At 47.0% G+C, this 25119-nt stretch overlaps 1 protein-coding gene across 1 annotated transcript; it reads right to left on the bottom strand.

Moving 5' to 3' along the window:
* Positions 1-869: 869 nt before the first annotated feature.
* HPF1 (histone PARylation factor 1) lies at positions 870-23694 on the bottom strand. Its single transcript, XM_027096537.1, has 8 exons — positions 23567-23694; positions 20377-20536; positions 18486-18675; positions 17282-17380; positions 10242-10392; positions 5902-5989; positions 2760-2932; positions 870-1112 (listed from the first exon to the last, which is right to left on the bottom strand). The coding sequence occupies exons 1-8, from the start codon at positions 23612-23614 to the stop codon at positions 981-983; spliced, it is 1041 nt and encodes a 346-aa protein (XP_026952338.1). The 5' UTR covers positions 23615-23694; the 3' UTR covers positions 870-980.
* Positions 23695-25119: the final 1425 nt, after the last annotated feature.

Raw genomic sequence — 25119 nt, 5'->3', positions numbered from 1 at the left:
AGCCCACAGCCTCACCAGGGAGGGAGTCCTGCCCCCGTCAAACTCCTGCCCGTCTCCTCACCCTTCTGCCACGAAGAGTCCGGGTCTCAGGTGGGTTCTAAGGAGGCGGCTGACCCAGTTAACTTTGGAGAGTTCTGTGGGCAGGTCCAGTCAGTCCTGCAAGATGGGGGGTGAGCCAGGTGATCTGCGGGCTTTCCCACCTTGAACCTCACGAGGGAAACCTCACTAAGGGGCCCTTTGGCCCAATCCACAGTTTGCTATTATTTTGTGTTTCACTGTGAGCTCTGAGGTTTTAAGGTGAAGGACGTTCTGTCAGGTTGAAGAAGGATCTGAAGCTGGTCAAACACAGCTACCCAGACTGTACTGGAAACCCAATGGAAAACTTGAATGGTACACTGACTGCATACTGTGTCGACACCCTAATGCTGTGTCGATTGGCAGGTACAGACAGCCCGAGGAGCGCTGCTACAAGGAATGGACCTAACGGAGCGAGTGGACGCTCGTGGGGCGAGGCCCGGAGTGCCTGCAGCTGCTGTTCAGATGCAGCTGTGGAGGATCCGGGGTGGGTCCTGAGTCTGCTCCCCTGTGCCCTCCCTGCTGCCCAGAAGCCCAGTGCTTACAGCTGCCGCTCTCGTCAACTCAAGTCCCAGAAACACATTCCTCGCTGCCTACGTGTTAAACGCTGAAGCAGGACTCACTCCTGGGAGGGGAGGACCGCGTGCTCGTCCACAGGTGTCAGGCGTGACATTCTATGACGACATCGGCGAGGACCACGGCAGGTGCATCCCCTCTTCACACGTGATGAGGGCATCACCATGCAGACGATCTGACTGCACGTGAAAGAAAAAACCAGCCACGAGAGCTTCAGAAAAGTTTTTAGCAAATGTTTCCGTCCATTTATTTTCTGTACTCCTTAAAAACAAACATCATGTTTCATACTGAAGCTCTGAAATACTGTATGCCCGAGAGGCACCTCCCACTCATGCTGCAAGCTGGTCCACGTCCTCTCTGCTTCTGTTCGCCAGGTGAGCTTCAATAATTTCTGCAAAGAGATTCCTCTTCAACAGATTATACGCAAGAGGTAAAAGCTGGCCAGCGACTTTATGAAAATACTGAAAAACAAAAGAAGATGACATTAGCCAGAGGACGCAGCAGGTAATACAGTGGAAAAAGCAGTTGTTAACGAAGCCCACTCCCCGCACGCTGGGTTTCAGCCAGCGTCTGCATGACAACAGTGAGTTCTGAGACAGCGCCTGGCGACGTCCCTGGGGCAGTCGTGCAGCTCTTCAGGACGAAGGGCACTTCTTGAAGGAAACTCAGAAGAAAACCAAGTAAAAACTGTAAGCGTCCTTATTCCCTCAGATACGGTTTATTCACCCCCTTTTGCCCCCAGTACGCTCAAATGCCTTTTCCTTCTCGTCGGCGTGTCCCCACCACATAAGACTTCAATCATCATTTCCGTTAGCTGGCGCCGTCGGAACAAGGAGCTGAACGTGAGTTTTCACATCGCACTGAAGGCTCCCCCGTGTCTTCAGTTCCTTCTCGCCCCATGTCAGCCTCCACCCCTGAAGTCGCTGCCTCTGTCAAGGGCCCAGACGCGCTCCGAGGACAAGGGAGGGCAGCCACCGTTGGCGCCTGCTGCCTGCTTCACCGTCCCTTCTCCGATGCTGCTGGATTCTCAAGACAACCGAGTTTCTGTGAAGCTGCTCAAGCACTATTCTGATCGGTCACTGACCCTCTCTGGCTGTTAACCACTCTGATTATTTTTACTGCTAACAAACAGCCCTACACGAGAAAGACAGAGTCCCCAAAACAGACTCCCCCACAGTGGCGTCAGCCTGACCCAGTAACTGTCGATCAGAAACGCAAATGCTCAGGCCCCAGCGGGAAGGGAACTCGGTGAGGCCCAGGGGGACTGGGGGGTCGGGGGCGCGCCAGCCTGTGCGGAACAAGCCCCCGGGGCACCCTGACGCTCCAGCCCCGCGGCGTCCCCAGGTGACCCTGCACTTCACAGCCTGCGCAGTCACCTTCTGGGGTAGAGGCTGACGCGGGAGCTGCCTGTGTGGCCCTGAGCACCTGGGGCTCTTTCTGTGCCGCAGGTGACATGGTAGGTGAAGGGAGAATTAGGTGGTCTCCACAGCGGGCAGATGGCCTGGGAGGGCCCCAGGTGGCGCGGAGGTGCAGGGAGTACGGGCCACGCTCACACGGCTACTCCCGGGGAGACGGGACTCAGGCCGGGGCCACCACTCCTCCCGCCTGCCCGACCCCCAGCCGTGGCTCAGCGGCCTCCTGCAGCTGCCTTGTACGTTTCTCCTACGTGATGAGCAGGGAGTTCATGGTAAAACAGCACCTCCTCTATGGTAAAGAATTTCCAGCATATTTACAGACAGCATTTACTCTTCATCCCGGAATTCAAGCACAAGAACAAACCCCCCACGGAAAATGAGGCGGAGCCGGGAAGGTGTGTCCACACCCTAGCGAAGGGCACAGCCGTACTAGTAAGTAGCTAGGAAGTCACTTGGGCACAACATCCGGGTCATTCACCTCGGCCAGAGTACAAGGTGAACTTCAAATAAAAAATATGCTCACTTTATCTGCTTAAAAATCATTTCAAAATGTTCATTTTGAAATTCAAGCTGAATCCATACCCTGCGTGCTGGACTTGCGGACAGCAATGAGCCGGAGTGTGTGTGTGGGGGGGGGGGGGTGGGGTGGAGGGGATGCAGGGTGGGGAGGGAGGGCAGGGTGTGCTCACTCACGTGGGAACCGTGGCAGAAGAGGTCCATCCCCAGCTCCAGCCCCATCCCATAATCGCACTCATCATTAGCAAACTGCACGTAAGTCATCATTTCCTGAACAGGAGCAAAAGCTTTGAGTCTCTCAGCATCACTGGGGGCCTCCACAATCGTCTTGCAGATTCTCCTGAGACTGGCTGAAAGATCAAGGACACAAGGTTACCTGTAACCACCACGGTGCAGACGGTAACCTGGATGTTTCCTCATGACTCTGTCCTAGTGCAATGGATGCCTCTTTGGTTGGCACTGTGTTTTACAACGGCCATTTTATGGTTTTTCTACTTAAGATTAAGCATAAAAATGGCTTACTTAACGAAAAAGACTTCTTGTATTAGCACAGTGGGACCTAGCTGTAATCAGGAATCACACCAGCTTCCAGAGATTTTCCCTGGGCTACTCCAGGTTCCACAGACTATGGCCAAACCTGACCCACCTGTTTTTAACTGCCCTCAAGCTAAGAGTGTTCTTCCATTTTTAAATGGTTGGAAAAAACAAAAACTATATGGAGACCGAGGGATTAAAAAAAATCCAGACAGACAGTAAAGTCTGCTCTTTTTGCCCCCTCCTACCTTACTTAAAAAAAAAAAAAAAAAAAAAAAAAACCCAGAAAAAGACATACGAGAGACAAGAAATCATTGTAGAATTAAACCTTTACCAGTACTTTTACCAAAGTGGGGGAAGTGCAGCTACGGCCAAAGTGTAATCTGAGGTGAGAACAGAGAAAACTAACATTTATCTAAATAAAAACGAGTGGTTTAACATTTCTATCTGGACTTTCAACGTTTTTCTCCCTGCTTTCGGAGGCCAGGTGCGTCAGCTCCCACGAGGCACGTGAGAAGAAAGGCACCGAACGATGCCTAGTTAGACTTCCTTTCTGACAAACTGGGAAAATCCGATAACGTGGACGAGCTGCCACTCACTCGGAGCAACAGACATGTTCCTGGACACGGGGCTGCCGCGCTGGCAGGGACGAGGTTCGGCCACGACATGAACAGTCACACCTGGAACTCACGGTGCCGCGTCTCACGCACGGGGGGCTGATGTTACACACTCTACTGACACTAACCACAAACCCAGGCTGACGACAGCGGTGAGCGTCTGCCAGGGCTTGACCTTGGAACGCGCGCCCCCGGCACACACCCGGCACGGGCTGCGTTCTGCCCCCGCCCCGTGGCAGGCAGTACTGCAGTGGACAGACAGCAGTGACCCGTTTACTGGAGGACAGACATGTTCTTCCACCGGCAACATTCTGCAGCGCGTCGCCTCACGGAACCCAAACTGCGAGACTGTGCGAGCAGCCTCCACTGTCACCACGCTTCAGTGCCTGCTGCTGCTCTGCTCCCCGCTGCCACCGCCCCCCCGCTCATGGCGCGGAGCCACAGGCTGCAGCGCAGGGAAGTCAGGCCGCCAGCTCGGCGATCACGCGACACTCAGAGCCACGTCTCAGGTCCCCACCTCCCGGACGTGAGAATAAGAGCCGCGTAAAGGCCTGGGTGAAGCCTGAGTTAACACTGCGTACACATCCCCCGACAGCGTCAACCACGACACGATCCAGTGCTCAATAAATGGTATCCCCCGGGCCACGTTACAGCGTTATGTGTCGAGAGCCTCGGGGGAAACTGGTCAGGAGCAGACTTCACTGTGACCTGCTGAGCGCTGTCACCCGTCCACAGACCGCCAGCCACTTACACCTCCTGGCAAACAAAACAGCGAGACACTGGATCCTTAACTATGTCTGCTACCACTTCTCATTCAAAAATAAATAAACCACGGAAGGATCTAATGCTAGAACGTTAGAAAAAAGTACAAGTAGATAAAAGTGACCCTGGACATAAAACCCAGAACCCCAACCGGGGGAGGTAACGGTTTACTCCAGGGCCCCGCGATCGCTGTAACAAATGCCCTCAGTCTCCCCAACAGGACAGTAAAGCTGCTGCTAAAGCTCGGGGTGGACTGGCTCACAGGGAGGTGGCGAAGACCAGGGTTTGACCCCCGCCCCCGGGACACAGCCCCTCTCCCCTCCGGCCTCAGGGAGGAGGTCCAGGAAGGTCCCGCGTGTGTAGCGCGTGTGCAGCAGGCTGCGCGTGTAACCCACCTTGGCATCATACCAAAACAGAAATGTGAAAGTAATTTTAAGCTATCTAATTTAGCCCAACATATCCGAAACAGCATCATTTCTACACATGGTCAATGTAGGAAAAACTTAACGCTGCTGCAGTTTTTACATGGAAGTGAGTTAACACCAAACCAGACCACAAGTTCAGCCCCTCCACCGCGGGGCCCACATGCAGTGCTTTTCCCTGGGAGTCCTCCAGGCGGAGGGCAGCTGAGGCCACAGCTCTGTTCTGAACAAGCGAGGGCCTGCATTTTACGTGCTGCGCAGGGGCGCCTCTAATTCCCTCTCTCTGAGTGCCCCTCGCCCCGCTGCCCCCAAGGGAGCAGGGTGACAAGAAGGTGGTGCCCTCGGGGGTGCTCAAGTAAAGGGGGTTGGGCAGGGGGAGCTGGGAAGCGATTTTCATCCTCTGTTTTCAACATGGCAATAATTAGATTTTGTGTCGTTTTTATACTTACAGATGAAGTAACTCAGCACTGGCTTCTAAAAGCTAATCAGACTTACATACAGATGCAAGACTGGTCACAAAGCACTAAACAAACGCGTGCTGTCCCACTAATTACTATATTGTACGTTGATGGCTACAGTGTCAAAGGCTCTGAAATAGTTCAGAAAAAGTCACCTAGACCAGAGGTTCACATTCTTTAAACTTGTAAAAATACTGTTTTGAGCGCTATCAGGCAAGCAGTGTGCTAAGCACTTACGTGCTCGGTTACACCCCAAACACCCCTACGGATGGTATTCACCACTACTACCCGTATGGCGGATGAAGAAGACCACGGTTCAGGGTAGTTCAATAACTTGCTAAGGCTACACAGCGGCAAACCCAGCTTCAGTTCAGGCTTCACTGACCATAGAGCCTGAGCCCTTCTTCACTAAGGGGAGGTGACTGTTCCCCAAATGGCACATGTCCTGACCTACTTCTCAACATAAGGAAACCTTTCTCCATATACATTAACGCACATACACATGTTGATGTGAGAAATACGTTACCATCCGTTTCAGGGAGCTCTCTGTATCCCACATCATTTTTATCTACTGGGACAACCAAGCCTGCCCCATGAAAGGTCTTTGTCACGACCTAAATAAAAGGAAAAAAAAAACAAAATTTAGTCACTGTAAATAGACGAAAACAACAGGGGGGAAAAAACCCCCAAAACAAAGCACACTCACAAACCCGCAAGACTTCTGCCAAAACGCAACATTCAATGGCCCTTTTATTTCAGTAAATTTGGACCCCAGGGCACAAGTTTAATATTTCTTTCCTTTAAAATTAGCTAGAAGTCAAGCACTTGAAGTAAGTACGACAGTGAAACAGCCGGCTTTCATTAACTGTGTCAGCTGTCTGAAGTCTGCGCCGTGCGTCCCACTACAGGAAGCAGGGCGCGGTGTCAGTTCCATCCACGGCCATGGGATCCTCTAGGCAGAGAGCCTGAGGGACTGGGCCCTGAAGGAGAAGGAATGGTTTTTGTCAGCAGGAAGACATGGAAGGCAGAACTCCTTTCCATCTTGTGAAATTCAGGTCCCCCATTTCTACCTGGAAAATTCAGGCTCGTCAGCAAACTTCCCCAAAGTAGGGCAGTTTCTAGTGTTGTGGTGCCCTTCGTGGAGGCAAATAACATAAACCGGTGAGCTTTTCTTAAGTGTTAATTTTCAAAGACAAACAGAGGTCCAAACACAACCCCCATCATAACCCTTCCAGTCTGCATATTTCTCTTACACTAGTGGCATTCTTAGGTATTTGCTGAACAAAACATCTGCTTCCAGTATCTCTGTGCAGTCCAGTGACATTCCTGAGGGAAGGACGCTCTCAGTTTTAAGGTCCTCGCCCCCAAGTCTCTGTACCAGCTCTCCACCCTCTCGCTGCTTTCACTGTCCTTCATTAAGCAACCCAGGGGACAGGTTATTCCAAACAAGTCCCAAGACAACTGCTCACCCCTTGGGAAAAAACAAATGAAGTCACAGTTACGTTGTATCTTACTCCTGATACCAAAATAACTTGCAGTTGGATTTTAGAATTAAATGTAAAACCCATAAAACTACTAGAAGAAAAGGCAAATATTTTATATGATTTTGGGTTGGAGAAGGAAAAGACTTATAGACTTGACTACATTAAAAAAAAAAAAATTAGACTTCCCTGGGGGTGCAGTGGTTAAGAATCCACCTCCCAATGCAGGGGACACGGGTTCAAGCCCTGGTCTGGGAAGATCCCACATGCCGCAGAGCAACTAAGCCTGTGCACCACAACTACTGAGCCTGCGCTCTAGAGCCCGTGAGCCACAACTCCTGAGCTCACGTGCTGCAACTACTGAAGCCCGCGTGCCTAGAGCCTGTGCTCCGCAACAAGAGAAGCCACCACAACGAGAAGCCCGCACACCACAACGAAGAGTAGCCCCTGTTCGCCACAACTAGAGAAAGCCCGTGCACAGCAACAAAGACCCAATGCAGCCAAAGATTAAAAAAATTAACAAATCAAGTAAAAACCAAGAACAAAATTAACACAAATGATGAAAAACATCTGCAATATATACATATAACAATAAAGTTAATAAAGATGAATGTCTTTATAAAGCAAGTCTTACAAATAATGGAAAAGACTTAACACCCAAATGAAAACACAAGTAATTCTAACCTGATGGAAAAACGGGCAAAGTTCAAGCAGTTCACAGAAGAAATATAAATGGCCAGTGGAGAAATGAAAACGATTTAATGTCCTTTACAATCAAAGAAATGCTGATGGAAACAATGGTAGATCATTTTATACTTTTCAGGATGGAAAGACCAAAGGGATTGGTAAGACCAGCACCGGCGAGGACCCAGGGAAAGGGGCGCACAGCCCCTGCAGGTGGGGTGCAAAGGAGTCCAACTCCTGGGGGGGGGGGAGTTCTGCAAACAGAGAAAACACACACACACTTAATTTTTTTTATACCTGTATAAATTTTTTTTAAAAACCACTTTGGACCTGGCAATACTACATCTAGGAATTTCTTCTAAGGAAATAATCAGGTAAGTGTGCAAGTAAAGGTGCGAACCGTTATTTATGGCAGGCTGTCTGCATGAGTGGAGTTTTCAGCACCCTAAACTCTGAACATAAGCGCAGCGCCCTTGTGTGGCAGACGTGCCGTGCAGCACATGGAGTGACGACCACAGTGTGTTCACAAAGCAGTGCTGACGCTGAACGCAAAAGGCCACAGTGATGGCACGACTGTCTTCTGCCCGACTCAGGCTGACACCCAACAAAAAGCCACACTATGTACGTATTTTCACTGATGAGAAACTGTACTAATTGTCCATAAAGAGGTATCAGTTACTAGTAAAGCATCAAAATCCTGATTTTATTACGAAGAATCAGATTACCAGTTTAGGAAAACCCTGCACAAGGGTGGGTGATGTTGTGAGGCATCAGAACTAGAGGTGGACAGAATGACGGACCCTCATTTTACAGCGACATTAACTCAATGTCGATTTTAAAAGTGACATCTAGGTACTGGAAGAGGTAAAGTGGCACACAGTTAGTCAGATAGGGTGAAAGGAATGCTAGCTATGAAAGATGTGAGTTTAGGTCTCAGATCTGTCATGTAAAATTCTGCACAAGGAGCACAGCCTCTGCAAACCTACTGTGCTTGCCTGTCGGTTGTAGGGGTGGAATGAGCAGCTCACAAGGACCTCCGGCCAAAGCACTACAAGGCACGGCTGGTATAAACACAGATTGCTAGCGTGCCATGGAGTGCTCCATTACCCTAGGATGCACGTGCTACCTCCACACAGAAGGCCCGAGTCACCAACTCACATGCTAGTGGACTAGAAAAATATTTATTCCATGAAGATCTCAAAGTAACAATAAAAGAATAAACTTATAATAGAAAAGGATCTGGAAGCATTATCACCACATGTTGTCTTTGGGAAGATAAAATCATGGTTGTCTTAGAAGTTCTTTTTTTCTTTGAATTTGTGTTTACCAGCTATCTTTGTAACAACAAATACTAAAAAGAAACCTCATGGGGGAAGGGGGCCAGGACAAACATTCCTATGAAACTTAATCTAATAAATTTAGATTAAGACTCAGATTACATTAGACTCCTATCTAATTTATAGTTATGGGGAAGAATGAATGAAATCTCATCTGAAATTACTGCTGATGACAGAATGTGCTGCTGGCAGCTGTCTGCTCGCAGCAGCTTAGTCGTTAGTCAAGACAAATCAGGATACGTCACAACGGGGTGAGAAATGCTCCCCTTCCTACCCTATAAGGTGCGAGAGGCTCCCTATGAAAACTAGAAAGGTGAAATGGCAATATGAAATCTTAGAGCAACTGAAAAATGCCCCATTGCAAGGAGTTTCATTCAAATGAACATTTTTAGAAACTGCTTCCGACCTCAAGGACTAAAGAAAGAGTTGGTAAGACTGCGATTCAGTGACTATAACTTATCAGAACATCACCCCTGCAGCCGTGTCAAGGTCAGAAAAAGCACTGAAGTAGGATTTTCAATAACTAAGTAAGCCAGCACTAGTTTATTCTGGGTTAACGAGTACTTTATTTGGCCTAGAACACGCAGATGAAGCAGCCACACACAGGAGACACTGCTGAGAGGCTGGCTGCCCTGACTCCAGTGATGAACGCCCTCCTTCCTCAGGGTGATTAGGACAGAGTCCTACACAATTCTCATTTACCCCAGGCAAGAATTCTTCTAGCTTCTCTGTTAACTCACTCTGACAATTGTAAGTGAAAAACCCAAAGGATCCAAAACCCAAGAAGTATTTGCTGTTTACAAAACCACTCACACTGCAGGTGCCAAGGGAAGCGTTGGTTGGTGGGCTCCATAGGCAAAGGAGAGGGGCCTCCTCATGCACCATTTCCTGGAGATTTACACACCTCAGTACACACCGCTCTCAAACGCCAACTGCCTGAGGGGCTATAACTATAAGGCACTGTAAGGCAGACCTTTACACATCTACCCCCAAAACTCTTGGCACGAAATCAACAGACCTTAGCCATTAAAGAAAGAAATTTAAGCAAATATTATGTACAAAGCCGCTTTCACTCTTCTACAGGAAACTGGTAAATCAAGATTAACGAGTGAGAAGGCCTGGCTGAGTTCTGCACCCGCTGCAAGGGCACTGCGTCACGCGACCCAGCCTGGCCAACAACCTGCAGGACCTCCCAGGCCAGACCCTGGACAGCCTCCGAGGGAGCCCCGCGAGGGCAGCGTCCAGCTCTCCCCAGGACAGGGCAGCGAGGGATGGAGAGAAGGTGCAGGTGGCAAGCAATCAAGAGAGGAAAACCCCCTATTAAAACAGCAGGAGAGTCAGAGACTAACAGACAGAAACCATACTTTCTTATCTCTCTGTTTCATCTTCACGGTTCTCTGTTCCAGTGAGAACCCCAGTTCTCTGGCTGCTTCTGTGAGTTTCTCATCTATGGTTTTCAAGAGACTAGTTTTCTTTTTATCTGTTACTTCTTTAAGTTTTTTCATCAAAAATAATCTGAAAAAGAAGTAAAAGCCCTCATTAGTATGCAGGCCATTGTGCTAAGCACACAGACCTTGGGAAGTTACGGGGAGCCGAGTTACAGACATCAAACTCCATGCAAGGGAAAGACTGCAGAACCACCACCAGAGCCCCCCAGAATCCCAAACAGGTTCTTCAAGCAAGAGAAAAGCACTATTAATAAACAGCTGCCAGTCACAGAAACAGCAAACAAGATTTGTCTGTATTATCTCTGTAATGTCTACAACAAAGACACAGGGTATTAGCAGAATGAGGTTAAGCCAAGTTCCCGTCGCGTCGCTTGATGCTGAGATCGGCAGCGTACCGCCTTAGAGAAGGCCGACCTAACAGGAGAGAAGAGTGTGGAGACACCAAAAAGGATTTTCTACTCTTAAAGAGCCAGAGGACGTTTAGAATACTTAAGCATCAGAGATTCTTTTCAATGTTACCTTCAAATCTGCATTAAGATAAATTTAAAAAATATAAAAGGAAAGCAAAACTATTCTATAAGCTGATACGAAAGCACAATTCAAAATATTTTTTAAAGGTATGTGAATAGTACAATATATTATTGCCAGTTACGGAAATAATTTTATGTTAAGAATGCTGCAGAGGGTGTGGAGAAAAGGGAACCCTCTTACACTGCTGGTGGGAATGCAAACTGGTACAGCCACTATGTTAAACAGCTTGGAGGTTCCTTTAAAAACTAAAATTAGGTTTACCAGATCCCACTCCTGGGCATATGTCTGGAGAAAACCCTAATTCAAAAAGATACATGCACCCTTATGTTCACTGCAGCACTATTTACAATAGCCAGGACATGGAAGCAACCTAAACGTCCACTGACACAGGAATGGATAAAGCATATTACTCAGCTATAAAAGAACAAAATAATGCCATTTGCAGCACATGGATGGACCTAGAGATTGTCATACTGAGTGAACTAAGTCAGATAGAGAAAGACAAATATCATATGATATCACTTATATGTGGAATCTAAAAAAAAGGGTACAAATGAACCTATCTACAAAACAGAAATAGTTACAGATGTAGAAAACAAACTTATGGTTACCAGGGGGTAAGAGGGAGGGATAAATTGGGAAATTTGGACTGGCATATACACACACTACCATATACAAAACAGATAACTAATAAGGCCCTACTGTACAGCACAGGGAACTCTACTCTGTACTCTGTAATGGCCTATGTGGGAAAAGAATCTGAAAAGGAGGGGATATGTGTATAACTGATTCGCTTTGCTGTACACCTGAAACTAACACAACATTGTAAATCAACTATACTCCAATAAAAATTAAAAAAAAAAAAAAAAAAGACTTTTGCCATCAGAGCAAGAGTGAAAGGAAGAGCTGGAAACAGTGCCCAGCTGGACACAGTTGGTCCCCTTCCTGCAGCCACTACCAGGCTCCCAGGAGGAAACCCGCTCCTGCCCACCACTAACATCCAGCAGTTTGCTATGGGATGGGCACTGCGGGTGCTATTCTGATCCCCATTTTACAGATCAGGAAACTAAGGCACAGAGGATAATCAACTTACCCAAGCTGACAGAATTAGTGTGCGTGGATTAAAGTGCCACAGAAGCCAAGACCACCAAAATCACGGTCTCATGATTACAGCACAGCATCACAGTAAATCTCACCTTCAACTTCACCAGCCGCGTATCAAGAGGCTCTATCTACAACAACCATACAAAGCACACCAGCGACGCCAGGGCCCCGGGGCTGCTGTTCTCTGTCCACAGCACCCTTCCTCCCGGGAGGCTCTCGCCTTCATCAGGCCCACGGGAAACACCCTCTCAGAGGACGTCCACCTCTCCTGACAGCCCTCAGTACTGGTCTTCTCATCCTTATCACATTATAGGACCACTTCCATTCCAGTTTATTAAGCTTTTGTCTCTCAGCTTCAAACCTAATACTCTGCTGCAATACTCTGCTGCAATGTGCACATGGAAACAGCCAGAACTTTCTGTGCTGTCCCATTAAACCTAATGGGAGACTGTGAATCTTGAGTGAGTCCTGCAGTGGTCATGCAGAAAACACTGGTTCACTAAGTTATGCAGATCTCCCAAAGAGTGACCCTTTTCACTGTATTTGATTTACTCCATTCTATCACAATATGAAAAAACCACATTCATTAATAGTACTACCAACCTCGTTAGCGAAGTCTTCAGGAAGTGAGAAGCTGTCAAGCTCACGAGGGTGGTTACAACTCTCCCCAATTCTAATGTTTGCTTTTGAAATCTTAAGTTTTAACACTGGCGACAAACACAGTCCGTTGTTTTCATCGGTTCGTTTGAGACAACGCCGGCCAAACACTCATGTCAGAGTAACCAGTGTCTGCCAGTCCCTCTCTTCAGCAAAGTGAAAAAAGCTGAGCTCACAACTCAGCCTCACAAGACCTTTTTCCTCGAGACAAACCCTAACACCTAAGTGTGCCGAAGTGCCTCCCGTCACGCAGGACGTTAAGAAGACACGTGCCCAGCGGCAGGGATCTGATCCGCCTTTACTGTGTCATCACGGACCTCCGTAGGGACACCCGCGTCACATCCCAGCCGTGATAACCCACGGTCCGCTGCCCACCAGGTCCACTGCCCCGACCCCGTTGAGGCTCCAGCAGGGCTTACCCGCCTCCACCTTTGTGCTGTTGGTGTGAGAACGACACCCTGTCATCACCCAGAGTTTGCAGCTCACAGGCCTCCTGGGAAGTGGGCAGGCACCCCTGGGGGCCACACCCCACTGTTTGATAGCTGCTGTTAAGTTAATGGTTTTAAACGTGACTACACGTCAGAACCTCCTGGGTTCCTGGTTGAAAGCACCCAGTACAGCAACGTAGGGTGGCAGAGAATACTGGGGGTGCAGACAAGAGGAAAAGAGCCTATTTAGCAGCACGTCTCGACCCAAGAGCTGAAACCTTGCCTACACGTACTCTCGTACTACGCACCAAGTGTTTTAAATGGTCTATAGGCCCGTACAAAGGAAGCGTTCATTAAATGTTCGTTAAAATGAATGTTCATTCACTTAAAACATTCACTTGAAATGAATTTTTTAAACTTAAGAATTAAAATTATAGACATACAGGTTTGAGATCTCTAAGTATATCTACACTTAGATACACCTGGAACTTTTTTTTTTTTTTTTCCCGGTACGCGGGCCTCTCACTGTTGTGGCCTCTCCCATTGCGGAGCACAGGTTCCAGACGCGCAGGCTCAGCGGCCATGGCTCACGGGCGTAGCCGCTCCACGGCATGTAGGATCTTCCCGGACCAGGGCACAAACCCGTGTCCCCTGCATCGGCAGGCGGACTCTCAACCGCTGTACCACCAGGGAAGCCCCTGGAACATGTATTTTTAAAGAACGTTCCCGAGTCCTGCTCTAGACATGCTGAAGTGAATGAAGCTGAGGTGAAGCTCTTAACCACAAGCCCGGGAGGCATCCGTGTGTAGTCAGGTTTGAAACCATTAACTAAACAGCAGTGGTCAAATAGTGGTCTGTGGACCCCAGGGACCCCTGAGACCTTTTAGGAGGTATATGAGGTCCAAACTATTGCTACAATTATTTTAGGGAAAAGAACAGAATAAAAAGAAAATCATTCCTAATTTTGTTGTCCAAAGATAAGTATTTTAAAACTTTCAATCTATCTAGATTTCTCTCCGTGTGCATTAGAAGCTGTGAAAAGGGAACCGTTCCACACTGTTCTGTTATTTGACCTCTTCACATAATGTATCAGCTCCTTCCCAAAACAACAGATCAATATCCTGGTGTTACACTTTGTGGACATTTTCTATTTAGTTACCTAATTTTCTCTAACTGCTGGATATGTATGTTTTTTCTAATTTTTCCTTTTTATAAATAATCTGAAATATACACAGATATTTATGTGCACCCATCCAAAATTTCCTCAGATAAATAGCTAAAAATGGAATCACCAATTTAAGGTATAGCATATTAGCTGGCAATGTTCATTATCTGTTAAGTAATCTTTGAAAAAATATTTAAACCACCTTATTCCAACTGCTTTCCACAAACCTCTTACCAATTAACACATGTCAGAAAGGTTTCTTATACCCTAACCATCCTTGGGTATTACCATTCTTTAATCTTTACTCATCTTTGTTAGCTGAATTTGCATTTCTTTGGCTACTATTAAATATTACACAAAGAGAACTAGTTTCCCTGGGCATAAAAATAATTTGTGTATAACAAACGGTCTACCTTAAAAGACATTACTGAGGCTGATATAGAAATTGTTTTGATTAGCTGATTTAAGTAAAGTCTCAAAAAAGAATACTATATATACTGTAACACTTGAAAAGTATAATAACCTTTTTACCTTTATATTTGAGATAAATTATTGAAGGTGCAAAACATTTTTTGTGTGAAATAGCATTAGGTACTCAAATATACTCACTTGCTGGTCTTCACCTAAGTTATAAATCTATCACCAATGTATTTTTGTTTTCTATTTCCTTTTCTGTGTTCTCCAGTAAGCTAAAAAAATACCAGAATGATCTTGCATTATTTTCGATAACAACTGTATCTTTCTTCTTTTTTTTTGTAAGACCACTAGGATTAATGAAAACTTAGTTGTTTTTGCTGTCAGAGTGTTTGTGGAATGATTCACCGAGCATCTACAAAGCAAGTGCTGTGCACAAGAAAAAGCCTCTGCCCTCATGAACTTACACGTTAGTGCAAGAGACAGACAATAAGGAAATAACTACAGTTGTTTCCAATAAAGACAGGACCAATTTAAATTCAACAATAAATCTGAAGGGTGTAGAGAACTATAAACAGCAAGCAACGTCTTCTATAAATTTCAGAGTTATCAGAAAAGAAAAAAGAGCCTTTCTGGGACATCTCCCATGCCCTTTAGATACACCAGTATGCACACAGCAGCCCAGCAGGTGCACTGATCGACCTAGTTTTCTGTTTACTGCAAATTTGTGCTATTAAATCACAGGGAATGAAAGTCTTTTAAAAAGTAGGGTAGGGACTTCCCTGGTGGCACAGTGGTTAAGAATCCACCTGCCAGTGCAGGGGACACGGGTTCAAGCCCTGGTCCGGGAAGATCCCACACGCCGTGGAGCAACTAAGCCCATGAGCCACAACTACTGAGCCTGCGCTGTAGAGCCTGAGAGCCACAACTACTGAAGCCCGCATGCCACAACTACTGAAGTTCACACGCCAAAACTACTGAGCCGGCGCTCTAGTGCCCAAGAGCCACAACTACTGAAGCCCGCACGCCGCAACTACTGAGCCTGTGCTCCAGAGCCCGCGGGCTGCAACTACTGAAGCCCGCATGCCAACACTACTGAGCTTGCACTCTAAAGCCCATGAGCCACAACTACTGAAGCCCACATGCCACAACTACTTAAGCCCGCATGCCACAACTACTTAAGCCTGCGTGCCACAACTACTGAAGCCCATGTGCCACAACTACTGAAGCCCACACGCCACAACTAATGAGCCTGAGCTCTAGAGCCCATGCGCCACAACTACTGAAGCCCGTGTGCCACAACTACTGAAGCCCACATACCACAACTACTGAGCCCGTGTGCCACAACTACTAAAGTCCACACGCCACAACTACTGAGCCGGCACTCTAGAGCCCACGAGCCACAACTACTGAAGGCTGCACGCCACAACTACTGAGCCTGTGCTGTAGAGCCCACAAGCCACAACTACGTAAGCCCGCATGCCACAACTACTGAAGCCCACGTGCCACAACTACTGAAGCCCACATGCCACAACTACTGAATCCCACAGGCCACAACTAATGAGCCTGCGCTCTAGAGCCCGTGTGCCACAACTACTGAACCTGTGCTCTAGAGTCTGTGAGCCACAACTACTGAAGCCTGCATGGCACAACTACTAAAGTCCACATGCCACAACTACTGAGCCTGCGCTCTAGAGCCCGCGAGCCACAACTACTGAGCCTGCACACCTAGAGCCCGTGCTCCACAACAAGAGAAGCCACCGCAGTGAAGAGTAGCCCCCGCTTGACACAACTAGAGAAAGCCTGCGTGCAGCAAGAAGACCCAACGCAGCCAAAAACAAATAAATAAATCAAGTAATTAAAAAAAAGAAAAAGTAGGGTAAAGAGATCACACAAAACATGGTCTACTTATTTTGCTCAAGGTGGTGAAGGTGCTTTCTTCATTTTATTAGAGTGTCCACGGCCCACCTGCTGTGGCAGCTCCGGATGGTGTCTGTGTCTGTGCACCGTGGGCGGCTCCCTGGCTGGGCTCTGAGCCGCCCCGGCGCTGCCGCACCACCTGCCCTGCGCTTCAGCTCGCGTTCCGGACAGGGCTGATGCCCCACCCGGCTGCAGACGCGGGGCCCTGACCTCGGGGGGTGGAGGTCCAGCTCCGGCCCTACCTGCACGCAGAGGTCTTAGCCTCCCGGGTGGAGGGGAGGCGGGCAGGGGCCCACTCTCACCGGCACAGGTTCTGCCAGACCACGCGGTCCCGGAGCACTCGTGTGGCCGCAGCTGGCGCTCCGGCTCCCTGCGATGTGCCCTGACAGTGGCTTCACTGCACTCAACCTTCCGTCTCAACCACATACCACAGGTTCTCGGAACGAACTCTTCAAGACTGTTTGACCTAAGATGCCTAAAAAATCTTTTGAGTTTGCCACGGGACAAACAAGGTCAAGATTAAGTAATATTTTCATTAAATGATTAGTTATAAAAGAGGTCTGTTGTTTGGCGAAAAGTTGAAGTGTGGATAAGATGCCTGCAAAAGTCATGTAAATGATCTCCAGGTATCTAAAAATTTTTGGTTACCTCATTTCCCCTCAGAGATGGACTGATACAGTACAAAAATTGTAAACCAATATAAATAGGAGACATACTGAAATAAAACATTTTCTTACTTGACTGCAGCAAACACATTATCTCCATTTTGAACAATTATACAATTTTTCTTTGCTTCATTTGTAGCGACAAATACAGGAAGTTCATCAGGAGAATCCCTGTTTAAGCAAAAGATATTACAAATTTAGCTGCCCATAATTTGTATTATCAGCAAAGTAGAATTTTAGGTCTATAAACAACAAATTATATCTGCATGTTTCAAAAACTGCCAATGAATTTGCCAGGTTTAAGCTCTAGTTTTCTTACGAATATCTATAACAAATCTTATTTATATAACAGAACCTAAAATTAAGATTCTTAGGACCTAGTTACTTTTATACCTGAGTACAAAGAAGGAAAGAATAAAGCTTGTTAAAAGGAGGTGAAATTATACACAATCATCTCTACCCCAGTTTAACAGTCCGTGAAAAAAAGAAAGGTGGAAAAACCAAAAGAAACAGGACAGAAAGGATCATAAAACATTGGCAGCGTAAGGAGCCGGTTCACATCTATAACCAAATCCCTTTACTCTACGCCTGAGGGAACCGATGGAGACGAAGCGACTCGGCCGAGGTCCTGGTGAGGCAGCAGGAAGCCAGCAGACCCCGGCGCCCCAGCTCCCAGCCCCGCGCGCCCACGGCTCCCTGGCACCCCTGCACACCTTCTCCACGTCCTCTTCTCCCCGCCTCGCTGTCAGCGCCAGCGCCGCTCCAAGTGGAGGAGCCACCCCCCACCCACAGCGCGACTTCTAAGAGTCTAAGCTTCCCGCATGTATCATTTAACCCTCCCAACATTCCCGTTGGGCGTGTCTGATGATCACAGGACAGGAAACTGAGTCACAGCAAGTCCCTGGCACAGGGTGAGCCAGGTAGTAAGTAGGAGGACCAGCCTGCCTCCAAACCGCGTTCTTAATTCTATGGCCCCTGGAAGCACAGGGCCAACTTAAGTCACAGCAGCTGCTCTAAATTACCTTTCCTAGGCTAAAAGAGCTTTTCTGAACTCAAAAGGAAAAAAAAAGTTTATAACTACAGAGGAAAAGCTGGAGAGGTTCAGCCTAACGAGCTCACCCGTCCCAGGGTAGGTTAGTAGGTTAGAACGGCAGACAGCCTGTGTACCCACCAGGAGAGGGTACATGTCCTGCACCTTGGGTGAGGCCAGTGAACATCTGCTTACGCTCATTACAGGGACAGTAGCTGTATTTTAGGAGAAGAAAAGCCCCTTTACCTGAAATAGCCCATGTGGAACTCAGTTTTACGATCTCCAATAATAATGGTCTGGAACTCAGGAGGATCATAGTAAAATCTCCAGTGAAGGTTAAAGTTCAGGCTTGCTGACTTTTTCTTCATTTTATGTCTTCCGGCAAGGATATCATAAGGACCCACTAATCGAAGTCCAAGGCTTGCAGAAAGTGAATCTATAAATTAAATATGTTTATTTAGACAGTGCCTTTCTGGAGGCAGACAGGAAATACTGCCTTTCATTCAGAAAATATTTCTAAGCAGTTGTCTTAAAAAAGAGCTTCTAAAGGAAAAGAAAGAAGTCTTTAGTTACATGTGAAGATGTTAGTTGTAAATACTCAATGGAAAAGAAATCAGAGCAATGAAGATGTGGCTAGGATTTCCTCTTAACTTTACCACTGATGACATTTCAAACATTCCTGCTGTTTCTTATTTTGGCCAAAACAAGACTGCTTTGTGTTCCTATGCACTGCAAACCTTTACCTTGTCTCATTACTGTGTTGCTGTCGGTCTCAAATACTTGTAGCACATCCAGACCAAGGGAGAGGCAACAGACAGCACATGAGGACGAATAATTTAACTAAAAATGTGTTTAATGTAAGTATTTCCTTCCCCTTCCCTCCACCTCAGCTAATTGTCACTCTCGACTCATTGCCTCCTTGACCATCCATCTGGCTCACCCTAATCCTGGATGAGCCCACCTTCTTTTTCCATCCACAGATCAGCCATCAAGTCTGTTCAAATGTACACGTTTACAGCATCAGATGGGCCTTCGTGCTTCTCTAAGAGCGAGGCAAGCACTTCAGGCAGGACCTGGATGTGCAAGGAGGTGAGGATGGAGAGAGGAAGGAAATTCTTGGAAGAGGTAACAATGTGAAAAAAAAGCATGGGGACAGTTTAATTTCCCCCCCTCTACGAAGAGATATAAATATATAGATGTTTTAAATGGAGATCATGCTGTTTTGTAGTGTTTTTTTGTTCGTCATCCTGTCCTCATTTAAATCTTCTGAATAGTTTCTTATACTATTAAATGTTTCTTTAATATGTCTACCATTGCTAGGCATTTACTGTTTCTTTTTTATTCTAAACAATGCTTCAGTGAATATCTTTGCTAACACATGTTTGTACACATCCATGAGTACTTTTTGAGAAGGTGCTGCATGGTTGCAGTGTTTTGATATACTGCCAAAATTCAGTTATCTCCCAGTATACATTTTCGTCAGCAGTCTCTGGGACTGCTTCCCCCCACCTCATGTGAAGACATTTAAACAGTACCAAAGGGTAACAATGCAAAGTAACTGTTACATTATCAGTTTTTAGTGTACCTTTTCAGAGATAGTATACGCACATAGGAAGTATGTAGGGATGTGTGTGTGTGTGTGTGTGTGTGTGTGTGTGTGTGTGTATTCTTGACCTAAAAATACTAACGGCAGCATATGCTACTCTCTTTTTTCTTTTGAAATATTCCAGGCATGATAGTTTATCATCGCTTAAAAATCTGCCTGATTCTTTTAAAACTATGTATGTCCACTGAAAGATGGGTAAGTGATGAGCATTTAAGGCATTTTCTGCTTTTTGTTTCAGTATCATTTAACATAGTTTGGGTTCACCTAACCCTTAAGACAAGTTCCTAGGGGCAGCACTGCTAAGTCATACTAAAAGTCCTGGAACACACAGAAGTATGTGCTTGTTTTCTTGCAAACTCTCATCAAAGCATGTTGTGGAATGATGTACCTTTGCTAGTATGACATTTTATTTCTCTCATTTGAAACATCTTTGGAAAAGTTCCTTTTCCATGAACTGTTTAGATCCTGGGTCCAGTTTCCTACTGTCTTTTCCACTGGCAGAAGCCAGAGGAAGATTCTGGAGCAACTCACCAGCTGGCTGTTCAGGATCAAGTCCTTCACAGAACCTCCAGAAGTGATAGAAATCTTCAGGCAGAGAAAGCCTGTAATGACTTTCTACTTCTTTTCGAAGGTCACTGGGCACGTCAGCTTCACAGCATTTACCCTTCTTCACGGCGACTGCTTTTTCACACTGAAAATCCGCACACACAACTTTGTTTCTCCCAAAGTAATTTCAGCAACTTGGACTGCTTAATAATATTGCTCATTTTTGTTCACCCCAACTCTATGAGTTTCCTTTAAAACTCTATAAATGGTATTTGAGTAAAATCTGGGGATTCTTTTGGGTGAGGAAAAAAAGGAAAGAACAGTTTATAATATATAGATGTCAAGAGGGACACACACAGCAACTTTTTAAACATATTTCCCTAAGATAATGGAAATTCAGAAAACAAAAAACCAAAAAGTATAAAAGGTAAACAGCAGGAAAAAGAGGAATAAGAAAATGGCAGGTTTTGCCCTGTTCTGGTAAACAGGGTGTCATCGTGCCTTTCATTTAAACAGACTCAGTGACCACACCAGAAACAAATTGCCAGAAATAACTGGATGCAAGGGATTTACCAGTTAAAACAATGATTTCAGAAAAGGTCGTTTAAGGCCAGACTAGGTTATAAAACTCAGCTCCAGCAGCTCTGCAGTATAGGTTCATTCTGTAAGTATGCTAGGCTTTAGAATGCTTATTACATCTGTGACCTATTCCCACAAAAATAAAATGCTTGGTTGGAGGGTACGCATCTTCAGTCTTGGGAGCAGCCGTGCGTGTTGTTCTTTCTGGGAACCTGGATCCTTTCCTTCCTGTCCTTCCTTTCCAGCGATCAGTACATCAGTGCTGCCCAACCCCGAGGTATTCTGCCCCCAAGGGGACACGTTTAGCAGTATCTGGAGACCTTTTCGGTTGTACAAACTTGGGGGTGTGTGTGTGCTGCTGGCGTTCAGTGGGTAGAGGCCAGGGATGCTACTAAACATCCTCCAGTGCACAGGAGAGGCCCCTTAACAAACACCTATCTGGCCCAGACGTCCACAGGGGTCACGACCGAGAAATTCTAACCTCATGTTTCTCATATTCACATTCTTCCAGCAGGCTCAAGTTTACTGATGTTATTTTGGGTATCCTTCAGAGTCTGCAAAGTGTATTTATGTACCAGATGACATATACAAGAATGTTCTTGATGGCATTGTTTTACGAGTGGAAGACAGGACAAATGAAAATGCCTATTGACAGGAGAATGGTTACAGGACTTTCAAACAATGGAATATTACGCTTAGTGAAAAGGAAAGAGAGCCACACACAGTATGGATCAATCTTGATAATATAATGCTGAATAAAGAAAAACGTCCCTGAAGATTATATGCAGCATGATAGCCTTTTTATGAAGTTCAAAAAGTACTGTTCAGGCATAAACTCATGGGTGATAAAGCCATAAAAAGAAGACAGAGGAAAACAAACAGTTCAGGATCGCAGCTACACCGAATGGGGTCGACAGGAAGGAGTTAGGCAGACAGGACAGGTGAGCAACATGAAGATGGTCAGCCTTTCAGTGCTTGGCCTGGGCAACGGCCTCACAGGTGTTTGTCGTATTATTAAACGAATAAGGTAAAACAGGACCATGACCAAGAATAACAGTGTATCACGCCAAGGATTATAACATGTCTATATGAGGTCATAAAAAATTAAACTGAACAAGAAGGCTGTTCAAACAGGGATCCAAAAATTGATGGTGATAATAGCAAACAGTAAGAAATATAACAGTAAAAACAGTCAGTAATAACTACCTGTTATGCACTTACTATGGTGCCAAGCCACTGTGCTAAACTCCTTCTATGGATTAACTCATTTAGTTCTCAGAAATTCCTTATGAGCTAGATTCTGTTATCCACATTCTACAGACAAGGAAACTGAGGTTAGGTGACTTCCCCGAGTCCCTAACTAGAAAGTGGGAGAACAGGCATTTAACCCCAGGTGGGCCGGCCCCCAGCAGATCCAACCACTTCAAGCTGTCTCTTCAACTGCAAACACACAACAGCAGAAACATGTCAAGTCCTGACCCAGCCTCCCCTCTGTGTGTATGCCCGCCTTTGCTGAGACTTCCAAAGACTGGCTCAAACTTAAGATGTTAGAAAGAAGAGCCTTAAATCTACCTCGCTGAAAGGCAGTGTTGCATAATGGTTAGGCTGCCCTGGTTGATTCCTGACTTTTCCCATTTCCAGCTCTGTCACCCTGGGCAAGTTACCTAACCTCTCTGTACCGTTCTCTCATCTACAAAAAAAGGGCTATGTAGTACCTCTATCACAGGGTTGTTAAAAGGAATAAATTATTTGTAAAAATACACAAACAGTGCTAGCACAGAATACATAAATGCTGGCTATTACCGTTGGCCATAGTCTCTGTAGACGAATCGTAATTTTTGATGCTTTATTTCTAAGACTAACACTCTGTCAAAGAAGTTCACTGCCCTTTCAAAGGGAGAAAAGGGTGTTTTCAGCTCTGCCTGAGCTCACACGCTGGCTGCATCCCCAAATCCCTAATAACTCGAGTTTAGGACGGCTGTGCCCTTCAGGGGCTGCCCTTATCCTTTACCCTTCTGTTCCTGGAGAGCGGGACCAGAGTAATGAACGCCCAGAACGCGGCCCTCCTGCACCGTCTCACCCCATCCAGCTGACAGCGCAGCCAGAGGGAGTTTTGGAAACCTCTACTTCTTTCCTGCTTGACTCCCTGCTGCTCTTGCAGTGGTGACAGAACGTGTGAGGCCGCAGGAAAGCCTGAGCCGACGCCCCTCCGTGGTCAGCGCCCCCCCCCGTCCCCACCCCGGCCTCCCCGCGGCCGAGCTCGGCGCTGCGCCCGGCCACCCCTCCGCCGCGTTTCCCGCCTTCGGGGACGCCCTCCTTCCGGGGCGTCAGCAGCTCTTTCTACACTCGGCGGGGCCGGCCGGACCAGAGGGTTGGGGGAGCGTGCTGTGGGGGGACCGGGCTGAGTCAACCCGCTCCCCGGGGGAGGGCCCCTGACTGCGCCAACCCGGCCCCGGGGGAACCCCGGGCTGTAACCCGCCCCGGGCCCGCCCCCGGGGGACGCAGGGACGCGAGGCGCCGCTCTCCGCTGCGGCTGGGGTCAAACGCGCGGCGCCACCCTCGGACCCGCGGCCGCCCTTGGACCTCAGCGCGGTACCTGCGGCCCCTCCCCGCCGGGCCTGCGCTTCCCGCCGCCGCCCACCATCCTGTAGCCGCTGCAGGATGAAGCCCGTCCCGCCGAGAACTCGTACGCCGCCGACTGCTTCCGGTTCAAGGGCGACCAATCACCTCTCCGCGCCGCGGCGCACACAAATATAGGGAAGGCCCCGCCCCCACAAGCGAGCGCGCGGCCGAGGCCCCGCCCACCCGGCCAGCTGGGCAGGTTGCCCTTTGTACGCGCGTGCGCGTCCCGCGAGCTGACCCACCTGAGCTTCTCCGGGGGCACATGGACCTCGGCCCAGACTCGGACACTGCGGAGGTCTTCTTCCTCCCCAGGCCTTCACTGGGGCAAGGCCGGTGCTCCTTCGTCTGCATTCGTTTAAAAGATTCCTCTATCTGTCCCTCCCCTACCGCGTTTTTCTTGCCCAGCCCTGATTCATCTTCAGTGGTTTGAAATCACACAATTTCTGTCCACCCACGCTTTTGTTTTACTTAACTGAGTCGGTCTTAAATAAGATCCTCTTGAGATCTGTATCTTTGAAAGGTATTCTTTTTTGTTAATAAAAGTTTATCAGTAAGACAAACTGAAGTCTGCCTAGAATTAAGCTACAGTGTGTCCATAGATTTGTATAAGATTGTTGACCTTGCTGGGGGAAAAGATAGTAATTGTTTGGATTTTTTTTTTTTTTTTTTTTGCCAAATTTGGGTTAACACAATTATCACCAACATACTTTAAAACAGATATTTTTGTTGGTGATGGTGCTGGTGGACTTTTGAAGGAAAATTCTCTGTATGAAAACGGGAATTGACAAGTAAAATCAGTGAAATGTTTAAGATCGCATAGTTGAAGGCTCTCAGACCCAATAAAATGCTAAAATTGAAAAGGATGCTAATCACAGTACAGACTGAGAAGACACACGCTGCAAAAATAGTAGCTACCAAACGAATATGTTTTTTAGAGCTAAAAGTCACTGGGATTACTATTTAGGGTTAGACTGTTAGTGAAACATGGATTAATAAAAGACAATGAAAATGGAATCAGAATTCCTCTGTATTCCTTAAGAGTGATTGATTCTAGGATTCAGCTAACTTTAAGCTCCTGATCCAAGATAAGATTTTAAAAGGAATATTTATTTCCAATCTTTTTAATGCTTTCAAGACAGTAGATGTCACATCTGGCCTCTGGAATAAACACCTCTTTCTGCATTTGTTATGAGAGCTGCTGCAAATAAAAGACAAGACTGGATGCACTTGGAATTCCAGGTCCTCGGGTGAAACCAGACTCGTACTGAAGCAGTATGAGGCTCTGGATGTGGGAACCATTAACACTACCAATCAGGAATGCGCCCCTGACAAGGCACTGCCCACCCCTGGAGGGTAGCACTGGCATTGATAAGGCCCAGAGCCCCTAGGGCATTCAGGTTCCTAGCCTTTCCTGGCAGAAAGGACTTCTTGTAGGGACTGTTGATCGTGAGGGACCTAATTAGGGAAACCCAGGTGATTGTGTTAAACCCAGAGGACAGGGAGAGGTGGGAGGGGTCCATTTTTGTC

The sequence above is a fragment of the Aethalodelphis obliquidens genome, unplaced genomic scaffold, assembly GCF_003676395.1.
Source record: "Aethalodelphis obliquidens isolate GAN/ISIS:26980383/991018 unplaced genomic scaffold, ASM367639v1 scaffold103, whole genome shotgun sequence".
In the NCBI taxonomy this organism is placed as follows: domain Eukaryota; kingdom Metazoa; phylum Chordata; class Mammalia; order Artiodactyla; family Delphinidae; genus Aethalodelphis; species Aethalodelphis obliquidens.
This window is presented reverse-complemented; position numbering and strand designations above follow the sequence as displayed.